General features: G+C 37.2%; 1 protein-coding gene across 10 annotated transcripts in view; it reads left to right on the top strand.

The window, feature by feature from the left end:
* Nucleotides 1-12230, top strand: part of LOC126745680 (serine/threonine-protein phosphatase 2B catalytic subunit 2-like) — a 227631-nt gene that overhangs the window by 157189 nt on the left and 58212 nt on the right. For 5 of the 10 annotated variants that reach the window (XM_050453648.1, XM_050453653.1, XM_050453677.1 and 2 more), the window contains exon 10: nucleotides 2050-2061. The exons of the other annotated variants lie outside the window; for them this stretch is intronic. In XM_050453648.1, coding sequence (XP_050309605.1) covers nucleotides 2050-2061 — 12 coding nt within the window. The remainder of the gene's footprint in view (nucleotides 1-2049; nucleotides 2062-12230) is intronic. 10 annotated transcript variants of the gene reach the window in all.

Consider the following 12230-nt stretch of genomic DNA (forward strand, 5'->3'; position numbering starts at 1 on the left):
GAAACCAGAGTAGTTTTTGTGGGATTTACCCTTAGTTGTTCTTCCTCACACCAGTGCTCGATAGTAGTCAGGGCTCTTTGCATTTTTTCGAATACATGAGCCTGACTACCCCCTCGTGTAAGAATTACTATATCGTCAGCTATGATTTAGCATTTGGGTTATCCAGCCGCCAATCATGGGATGTATTCCTCGTGCTGCTATCGCACGGTTGATTGAGTCATATGATGTGTTGTCCAATGCTCCCTCAATGTCTAAGAAAGCTCCTAGGGCGATCTCTTTGTTGTTCAGAGATTATTCGACCCTCTGGGTTATCTCGTGAATCGCTGATTCGCAAGATTTACCTGTTTGGTAGGCATACTGGTGTCGATGTAGAGGGTTGACCCGTAATACATTGTCCCTGATATGCCTTTCTATGAGCTTTTCCTCTGTTTTTAGGAGGAATGATGTAAGGCAGATTAGTCGGAAGGATTTAGGTTTCGCATAGGAGTCGCGTCCCGTCTTTGGTAGAAATACTACCTTTGCTTCCTTCCAACTCTCTGGTATATGCGCCGTGGCTAGACTTGCCCGCATTATTTTACATAGTGCAGGCAGCAGCAGTTCGCTACCCCGCTGTAACATGACTGGCATTATGCCATCCATTCCGGGAGATTTAAATGGTTTGAAGGAATTTATCACCCATTTAACCTTCTCGTAGGTTACTACCTTTTTTGCTAGTTCCCAGTGTTCCTTTTTGCCTTTGTTCGGAATTATAGGAGTTGGGTCCTGGGTATGTTCTGGTTGATGGAGAATTTTCGATCCCGGAAAGTGCGTGTTCAGCATTAAGCCAAGCGTTTCTTCGTCGGTTGTCGTATCGGGTTTTAGACAAGAGCCTAGGGTTTGTTGTGGCCCTTTGGATATTGCCTTGTGGAGTCTAGCATATGCTGGTGTCTCTGTTAAGTCCCGGCATAGCTTCCTCCACCCTTCTTTCTTTGCTCTTTTTATAGCATCATTGGTTAAGTGTTGTCTGTATAGATTCCACTCGCCAGTTCTTTTGGCTCTGTTAAAAAGCTTTCTTACTATCTTCCTTAGCTCGCCCAATTCTTGGTTCCACCATGAGGTGTTCCCTGCTTGACATGGTTTGCTTAGTGGACATGAATTTTCAAAAGCAACTTTAATAGCCTCAGTGACTGACTCTATCAGCACTTCGAGCTCTACATTGTCTTTTGCCTCCGTTGGACAGTTCTCCAGTTCGCGTCCTAGTATCTCATTGAAGAGGTCCCAGTCCGTTTTCCTGGCATTCCTGTAGGTCTCCGGATTTGTATCCATAGATTTTAGATCGAATCTTATGTACCTGTGATCCGACAAACTTGGTTCGTCAGATACATGCCATTTTTTTTAGGGTTACGTGACTATGAAAAGTTTTTTCCTATGGGTCCGATTGGATTGAAATTTGGTATTTGGAGTTTATTTATGAAATAATGATTGGTTTTTACACTCATAAAGTGTTTTTGATCACGTTTAATAGCAATAAAAGGTATGTGTCACAAATCATTAGGTATCAATATGACATAAGACTATTACAAATACTTATAAGACAGAGTACCTTTTTTATGTAAAAATGTTGGTTCTTTTTAATTTTACTATCCAAATAATTAAGAAGAAACCAGAAAAAAAGTTATGACGTTTTTATCTTTGCCGACTACTAATTTTAATCGACCCTGCATACATTTTAGCATAAAATGTTGTATGTATTCGATAAAAGTTTCTAAAAATAACGACCAGGCGTTTCGAAAATATTAGCAAAAAATCATCTTCAATAGGAATTATAAAACACCCTGTAACAAGAAAATGATTCACTTTTCAAGATTCCTGTATATGAAGTTTTTGACTTATTTTTAGACAAAGATGCGGCTAGTAAAATATTGCGATGTAATTTCGGGACGCCCTGTATTTATATACGAGCGATAGATATTAATAGAAGGTCCTCCAAAATAGCACTGAATTATTAAAAAAAAAAAAAAAGATTCTTTCAGTGAGGTAGTTGCGACTTGAAAAGAAATTTCCTTTCAGCCCTAAAAGAACGTAAGTTTCCCTCAAGTTCCTTTCGTTTTAACGGTGAAACTTTCTCCGCGGTGAGTTTTGTTTAACTAACAGCAAATCAAATGTTTTTTTTTTTTTGTTGAAACGTTAGTGAAACTTACCCGTGTTTTGTTGGGATATCGAATGTTATTCCCGAGGCTGGTATGTTTTTTTTTTTTTTAATGTAAATAACAAGGACAAACATAAGCGAGCAACTACCTCAAATAAAAAAAGAAGGAGAGGAAAACCACATCATCCACACGAAATTAGTTATTTCAGATCACGCTTGTTATCCCATTATAATTAAAGGGGCGGTTCCAGGGGTGGATCCCACGTTGCCATTTCTCCATTTAAAATAAATAATACAGGCAACGCCGATTTGATAAATGTGTAATAAATATACCTGGACTGTCAATTCAATGAAAGGTAAATGACCACTACTAGGTGGCCGCCATTTTGCGTGATTGTGTCATTTCGATGTTGGTCACTCTGACACAGGTGTGCCAATTGTAGGGAAATAAAACACTTAAAGTTTTTGGGAGGTTATGTTTAAAAAAACAAAATAAAAAGTTACATTTAGTTAAGAATAGATGCGATAAGATAGTTGAATCGGTCCAAAAAATACAATTTTGGGAAAACTGGATATAACGTCCTACAAGAAGTTACAATAAATTTAAAGTTGTTTCAATACTAATTTAATGAAGAATTTAGTGTTAAAAATTAAAGACAACATAATAGCAAAAAATATTTATTAGCTCAAAAAAAATGTTGAAATTTGGAAACATACGGGGTTTCTCAAATGAATGCCAATTTTCAGAGTATTAAGGTTAAGTAAACTAGTATAATAAATACAGCCTAAAAAATTTCATGATTAAATCATGTATTTATTACTACGTAATCTACAGAGTATCCCACCGAGTCAATTCCCCATAAAAGTTTTGTATTTCTTCGTCTTGAGGTATGTACTGCATCAAGCTCCTAACGTCATTCAGTTTGGTCACATTAATAGGAACAAGGCCATTATAAAGTGTCTCTTGGGGCAAACTAATCCTCGTTGATGCCAATAATTTCGATGAAAATGAATGATATTTCAATCAATTAATGAAATCTCGAGCTACAACGACTCCGTTTTCACAATATTCAAATTGATTGAATTTAGAGATAGTGAACGATGATTGCTTTAGTTCTTTGGGTAATTTTCTTTGATATGACTCATTAGAGAGCACATTCTTCTTAAAGAACTTTGGCCACCATTTTTGAAAAGTTAAGACCTCATGAGTTTGCAAACGTTTAACAGTGAATTTTCCACGAATTGAACAGGAATTTGCAATTAATGACACTCGATTCGATCAGTTCGTCTAATTTTTTGTTTAACGACACTAAAGTCTCTGTCACATGGTAAGAAAAAGTGATCTCTGACAGGAAAATATTGAAAAATTCGTTGAAACCTACCAGTTGATTGCAAAGCCATCATCAGTCGAACAACAGCGTGGTTTTTATTCTGGCCCCAGGCTCCGTCTGAGAATACATACAATTCTTTAACAGATGGGTTAATTTCTGTATTAATATAATTCAGCAACATGGAACATACTTCATCGGGTCCTTTTTTTGCCTTTCCTTCATGATAGATGTAAAATCTAGAAGTATCATTGCGCAACATCTACTGTTAGCTGTCGTAAATAAAATGATTCCTGTACTGGAATTACAGGAAGTTTCAAATTTTGCATAAAGTCCATGCAAATACCCAGAACAGTTTGATCTTCTGAACATTTTTTCTGAATCTCTGAAATTTTGGAATAAAATTTTTTTGCACGGCGATTATGCACCATCTTTTCAGCAATCGCTACCCGTTTAGCATTTTCGTTTAAGGTAGGACTCTTAATTTTAACTGACAGCTCCTCGCAAGTACAGCATGTGTCGACTCGCGGTTGTTGAAACTGTAAATCAATATTTTCATATAAAATTTGTATTTGACCCTATTTTTTAAATCTGGGTACTTTTCTATAAAAAGATTCCACATAATTTTAACATTTAAACGAGGGTCAACGTAAAGCACTTCACGGGTGGTATAATGCGCAATTTTTGTAGGCAATGAGGAAATATGTTCGTGGATTTTTTGCACAATTTCTCCAGGCATTACATTTCCGGGAGTGTTTTTGCCTCTCTTATCTTTGGGAGCACTTCCAGCTGCCGAAAGTTTACATATTCTTCGAATTCTATCATCGGTAACACCATAGGCACTAAGAAATGCTTTTTTACAAATATTGATTCTAGTCTTTCCGGGAACATTTACCAAATACTTAAAAAAATGTTTTGTCGGATTACCGTTTAGTATTATCTCATAAATTAGGTACCTAAATGATGAATTTCTCCGAGGTGCTTCTTCATTTCTTTTGCCACGTCGTCTTTTTATATCAAAGATATCTATGTTGTTTTGCAGTAAAATATCTTGCTCGTCCTTGTTTTGCAATGAAATTATTCCATTGTACACGATTTCAGCATCTTGCATTGTAAGCAAGTTCGGTATACATTTTTTTTGCAGCTATAACAAAAACATTATTGCTGTAGAACATAAAACGGTAATTCTGCAGTTTAGCGGCTTTTGTTAAAACTAACGAAAAATATTCGGGTTTTTTGTTAAAAATGGGTGGATTTGGATATATATTTTTCACTAAGAGTGGCGGAAAGCCAAATTTTATCACGAAGAGGGTGTTATCGCGCACTAAATCACTCACTATGGCACATGAATAGAATAACGTCATTAGAATAACCCTGTATTCGATTAGTTTTGACAACAAATAGGTTACAATTAAGGTGAGGTTAGGTGTGGTGTTGCCAGTTCTGTCGTCTACTGTGTTTTGTCACTCTGCAGCTTCAGCCTTGTCCCCAGTGTGGCTGACTCATGAGTGCCTTCTATAAAGTGGCGAATTCACTCTATATTTTTTAGTCACGTGAAATGTTAGGTATTATAAATAAATAAATAAATAAATAAATAAGTCTTTATTTCCAACGGTCACCCACTTACAGGAAGTGCAGAAAAAAAATACAAATCAAAACAATAATAACAGAATAAAAATTAAATGCAAAAAAACAAAGTAGTAAAGTAAAACAGTTAAAACTAATTTAAAGAATAAACAAAAAGAAAAGAAAAATAAAAAAAAAGAACTCAAGATACCTTTATGCCACACTTCCAAATAACAAACAGCATTAGACAGGTACTTACAGGTTGTAATACTAGGTTATTGATTGAGTAGCCTCAGCACAGAAGATAGCGTATCAACAAATAGATCTATGTTGTAGTTACAAAGCGTATTAAACAAATTACATATGTAAAAAATCGGAGCTCTCTTGAAAATATTATTTAATGCTCTGTTGCAATAAAAAGTGCGAGAATTTCTGGAGTTTATCCTTGGGACAATGTACCAAATCTGATTTAGGAGTGAAATGCAGTCTATTTTGTTGTTTACTAGCTTATATAAGAAAGTTATAGCCGTTGTCACACGATCGAGTAAGGTTTTCATATTGAACCGTCCAAGCATGACATTTTGGCAAGTGCCTCTGGCTGGATAAACGCCATCTTCCCTATAGTGCAAATACTTTATAAACCTGCGTTGTATATATTCAACGTTTTTGATTTCAGTTTCATATAATGGATGCCATATAAGTGACGCATACTCGAGTCTTGAGCGTACAAAAGATTGATATAATAATAGTACCACGCTGGTATCGTTAAAATTACGACAATTTCTAATAATAAACCCCAAAGACCTGGATGATGATAGTACAATATTCTGAATGTGGCTTTTAAAGTCAAAATTTTCATCAAACGTTACACCCAAATCCTTGATTTCATGGCATCTTGTTAAAGGAAGATTCTGTATATGGTAATCATATTGTATAGAAGTTTTATTTCTACAATAGGAAACAAGAAAACATTTTGATACATTAAGAAAAAGTCTGTTATTCTGACACCAGCTATTAATACTATTTAATACTTCTTGAAGATGTTGGCAGTCGGCTAAACAGTTAATTTTAGTGTAAATTTTCAGATCGTCGGCAAAAAGCAATTTATAACAAGAGATGATTAACGCGAGATCGTTAATAAACAATATAAACAACAAGGACCCAAATTTGCTCCCTGGGGAACTCCAGATTTCACTATATATTGAGAAGAACGAAAGCCGTCGATCTCGACAAACTGCCTACGCCCATTGAGATACGAGGAAAGAAAACTTAACAGACCTGTGGAACAGCCCAGATAATCCAGTTTTTTTAATAAAATTCTGAGATCTACCTGATCAAACGCCTTCTGAAAGTCCATGTAAAGGACATCTACCTGACCTCTAGCATTAAGCGCCTGACACACATATTCAGAAAGACAGCTCAGGTTTGTGACACATGATCTCTGCTCCACAAACCCGTGCTGATCGATAGAGATGAGAGATTTAACTTGATTGTACAGTTGTTTATGAATACAAATTTCAAAGAGCTTGGAAAAATTGCATAAAATAGATATAGGTCTATAATTTCGAAGCTCCGACTTATCGCCCTTTTTAAAGATTGGTATGACTCGCGCTATCTTCCAGCAAGAAGGAAATATACCTGTGCGTATGCAGAGGTTAAAAATGTAATTCAATGGTTTCGCCAATGCCGCAATACAGTCTTTCACTATGAAGCTCGGATTAAAGTCTGTACCGCAAGTTGACTTGTTTTTAAGTTTTTTGGAGGCTTCAATAATATCAGACTCATTTAAATAATTTAAAGTTACATCACTTTGACAATGTTTTAGTGTAGATGAAGTAAAGTTGTTAGCGTCAGACTCAATGTAAACACTCTGAAAAAAATTGGCGAAAGCATCAACTATCGATTGTGGATTCGAAAACTCATCGGCACCATCCCTTTATAATACCCGGTATTCTAGAATCGCCCTTCCTCATTTGAATGTACCTCCAAAACTCAGAACTATCCCTGCAAATATTCGTTTCTATATTACGTAGATAGTTATTATATGCGTTTGTTTTTAATGTTTTGAGAGTAGTTCGTATGTTTTTAAATTTATCATAATGGTAGATTGTATTATATCTTTTATAATTCTTGTGGGCTGATTCTTTACTTTTAATTAACTGTATGATCTCTGAGGTAAACCAGGGAGGATACCGACGCCTTCGATCCTTCCTCAAAGGTACAGTGTTCTGAAACATAACGTTAAGAGAGTTATATAAATGGTCACAGGCTTCGTTGACACCCAAACACTTAAACAATTGTTCCCAATTTGCATGCAATATTGAATCGTATAACAAAGGAAAATTGGCCCTTCGAAAATTGAACGTCTTGGGTGCATTTCTGCATAGTTCAAATGGTGGTGATTTTTCGATTTTTAAGTTATTAACATAGACGAGTAGCGGGGGGTGATATTGATCAACCCTCGAAATCGGCATGTCTGATTCTATGACCGTACAGTCAACATTCGAAATTACCAAATCCAGGGTTCGGTCAATAATATTTTTGACATTGTTTAATTGCTTTAGATCTAAAATATTTAGAAAATAATTAATAAGTGCACATTTATTATCAAGTTCACTAATACCAAAGAGAGGTACGTTGAAATCACCCAAGACAATCAACTTCTGGTTTAAAACTGCATCATGCAGGCATAGTGCCTCAATAAAATTTTCCAGATAATCATAGGATAAAGACGGCATAAGATAAATTATAATTACACCAATACGAAAATGAGAGTTAATATTTAGTCTACACCCTACAATATCTATTAATGCAAAATGTTGATTTATATGGGAAAAGTCAATAGGCACAGCCCTGAGTTCCCCTTTGATGGCCAAGAGTACACCCCCGCCCCTTGCGACACTATGAGACTCGAAGTTACGGTCGGCGCGATAGACGTCATAATAAGTTGGAAACAGTTCAGAACTTGAGATGTCGTCTTTTAACCACGTTTCAGTAAGTCCCACAATGTCACAAAAACCCGTAGATAATGAGTTATAAATTTCATGAGTTTTACTATTACAGCCTCTAGAGTTTTGATAGTATAATATAAGATCTTTGCTTAAATTCGTATCGGAAGGGGGTGACCTTATGAGTTTAAAGATACAATTCTAGGAATTCCTAGTACATATTTAATTGTAAGATCATGTTCACCCTGATCTACCCTAGCATTAAGTTGCGCCTTCACATCTTTATAATAACTAATTTGTTTGGGAGTTTTATCGTAAGATATGGTTACATTTTTATAATATTGCGAATCACGAAGTTTTTTGCTGTTTTTTATTAGTTTATGGATCGTATCTTCTCCTGGGAGTGACACTTTAATTGGTCGCGGTGTGTTTCTTCCAGGATCATATTTGCCCAACCTGTGCATATCGAAATCATTGATCTGAGTGTCGGGAGTGATTGTCTCCATTATATTCTTAATATCCTCTCGCTCTTTGCGAATTCTTTGTTCTTTATTTTCATTAGACGAGGGTTCCTTTAGATTAAATATGATCAAATTTCTCTTACGGATATTACGCTCGTTGACCTCCGAAATAATTTCCTCAAATTGGGCTGGTACAATGCTTGTAGGAGCGCCACTATTGGTTGAACTGAGTTCTCGCAATTTACTTTCGAGCTCAGTAATTTTGGCCATAAGTTTGGATGTTTCTTCCTGAATGATAGATTTAAAATTAGACAGATTTTCCATTCGGGTCTCACAGCGAGCGCAGACAAATTTCAAGGCCCGTGCTCTTTTCCTCGTAATGCGGGTATAGTCATCGGTTGATAGCCCGGCGCAGGACGCGTGCATGGTGTCTTTGCAGGCATCGCATTGAATTGCGTTGCGTGCCTCAACACGGCTGGTGCAGTTTGCGCAGTCCATGTATTCTACCGCTCAAGTAGATCGATTATTTGGAGCAGAAGAAAAATTGTGCACAGCGGCAACTCTGCCCGGTGTTCGGACGCAAGGATCCTGGCAGCAGTTCTTAGCTCGTCAAGTACAAAGTTCAGTCGGCGGATTATGCAGTGTGTTATAAGGTAAAAATATGTGTTAAAAGATTAGTTTATTGCCTATTTACCATCGAATTCCACAGCTGTATGATGGTTTCTTGAAGATTATGCAGTCGGTAATATTAAATTCATCAATTAAAGCAGTAAATCGATGATTTAACCAGGAGAAATTTATAAACAATACTTTTTGGTAGGTATTATGCGTAAAATAAATTCACAAAAACCGTTTTTACCTTTTCTTGGTGGGTTGTCGACTCTGGGAGTATATGTGCAGTGTTTTGGTTTGTTCCGTTTCTCTATCACCGTGAGGGGAACATAAGGCGCTGCGCACAGACCATAGATATACCCAACCCTTTTTTTTTTTTTTTTTTTTATAGAGGTTTAGGAAATGCATATTTATGCACGCCCATGGTCATTGGTGTTCTGGCGACCATGGGCAGTGTCGGACTCCGCCGCAGCGACCGACTAAAACCCTTTCCTCTGTGTTCGTTCCTCTCTCTCCCGGCACTGTCCATTGTGGATATTCCTCAGGAGGAGTAGGCGTGTATTCTTGCTTCATCCGTATTACTCACTTTTATTTTTTCTCTTCTCCTTTTTTTTAATGCATTTCTTCCCTTTCTTCTTTTTCTTTAATTTCAACGATCTTTTGCATAAATTTAGTTATTTTGCTCCAGCATTCTTTACTTCGTAGCATTACTTCCATGAGGGTTTCTTTTTGTAAATTGATTCCAATGTCGAGCTGTAGGTTTGTTCTTAAAACTTCGAATCTTTGGCAGAAGAACAGCATATGTTCCGCGTCATCCTGTAAGGAGTCCCCGTACATGCACGCTGGCGAGTTTTTTCGTTTGCATTTGTACAAGTATGCCGCAAAACAACCGTGTCCAGATAAAAACTGCGTAAGACTATAGTTTGTTTCCCCAAATTTTCTGTTTACCCAGACCGTGAGTCGTGGGATTAGCTTTCTAGTCCATTGTCCATTTTGCACGTTTTCCCAATTAACCTGCCATTTTTCAAGGGTGCGCTGTCTTTCTGCGGTGTTGATTTCCTTTTTTCCGGGGTCTGTAGTAATGTCTCTTTGTTTACACATTTCGTATACAGCGGCACGTTCCTCTGCTAAAAGAGTTATAGGAATCAAGAGCCGCTTCAGTGGATACTGTATGATATGCGCATATACAGCGCAGTGCGAGACTTCTTTGACATGAGAGTAACCTTTTTACATTTTTTGCTGTATGTATTGCGTTTTTCCATACTGGTGCTGCGTACAGGATGATAGACTGTGCCGTATATGCCAATACTTTCCTTTTTCCTGATTTCGGTCCTCCAATGTTCGGTAGCAGGGCGTTTAGGGCTTTTATTGTTTTTTTGTGTTTTTTCTATAGACTTTTTAATATGCGGAGTGAATGTTAATGCATAATCTAATACCACTCCTAGATATTTAAGGGTCTTGTCTGGGATGATTTCGTAGTTGTCTAGTGTGAAACGTATTTCTCTTCGATTTTTAAAACTCCTGTAAAATGTGGGTATTTTTAAAATTAAACTTACGTGAGTATTGACAATGCAATTCATTGAGCGAGCTCCACCATGTATACAGCAAGAGATTGAGAGTACCATGAAACAAAAATGTTTACGATTTACTGTACTGATCCATCTAATAAAAATTAAGTTTACTCACCGGGGAACCTCGGTCCCCTTGATTCAGTCATGCCAACAACCATCAATGTAGTTACTTTATGTTTGCTAATAATTTACATATATATGTCTTCTTTCTTCGACGACTAGCTAGTGTCCCCTAAAATAGTTAAGGCTACCCCAGACGCTCCACTGCCGCTAAGCAGTAAGCATCTCAACACTCGGAAACTAAGATAACATATACCGAGATCTTAGAATCCAAATGTGTCAATCGAGAAGACAAGTGAGGGCCCTCTATAACTCACAAGACCAACTCGAAGGAACTGCGCGCTCAGAGGGCATCCCTGTCGATTGCTACACAATCGACCACAACCTGGTAATACCTCGCTAAATAGCGACAAACTCTGGTATACCATAAAACTCTAGCCATGGACTTATACAACAACAATATAAAATATTACTCACATGTCGACATGAATAACCTGTGCACAAAACAATCACAATCATTCTAATAGCCACCTAGTGGACACACACCACCACACCTGGTCAACTATGACCAATATACATGGCTCTTTATAAGCCGAAATGCTAGCACTCACTGACTCTTTTACTTCCTTGGGTCTCTCTCAATCTCTGCTTATATTATTATTTATGTTTAGGGTATAGATTTTCAAGGATGTAAGATAATTCTCGGGCGGTTGAGACACTCATAAATGAATACAGGGTGTTTATAAAATATACGTTTATTAAATATAATAAATTACTTTAGGATATTTTACACTCCATCCAAAGACCATGCAATTAGTCTTTTCTGGTGCAATTTGAAGTTTCTGTTCGTCCATCCACGACTGTATTGCATATAGTGTCAGATTTCCGTTATCGATGGTCTCCTTAATCGTGCGGGCTTTTATGACTAATGCAACGTCGTCTGCATAGCATATTATATCTATCCCTGGTGGTCTCGGAATTGACATTACGTCATCGTACAATAAATTCCATAACGTAGGACCCAAGACGGAGCCTTGGGGCACTCCGGCTTCGACGGTTGTATGCCTATTGACCCTTACTGTTCTGCCCGTGAAATAGAAACTAATTATTTTGATTAGGTAACTTGGGATATTCCTGGTGTTTAGTTTCTCAATTATCAATTTCCAGTTGGCTGTGTTGAAGGCGTTTTTAACATCAATGCTTATCAGGGTAACTATTTTATCTTTGTTTTGTTGTACCGTGTTTACTATCCTTTCTATTGCATCTATTGTCGATCTTTTTTTGCGGAAACCGTATTGGTTTTCGTTGAAGTTCCCGGACATTTCAATGTGTTCGCAGATTCTAGCCGTTATTACTTGCTCCAGTACTTTCCCCAGTACATCCAAGAGCAAAATGGGTCTGTAATTTTTCTCCTAGATATACCCAACCCAACTCAACCCAACACAACCCAACCCAAGCCAAACCAACCTCACAACGGAGAGCTTACGCTCCCCGTTGGGTGTTGATGGAATGAGATAGGATTCAAATACAGAGTGAATTCTCCACTTTAGAGAAAG

The sequence above is a fragment of the Anthonomus grandis genome, chromosome 1, assembly GCF_022605725.1.
Source record: "Anthonomus grandis grandis chromosome 1, icAntGran1.3, whole genome shotgun sequence".
Taxonomy (NCBI): Eukaryota; Metazoa; Arthropoda; class Insecta; order Coleoptera; family Curculionidae; genus Anthonomus; species Anthonomus grandis.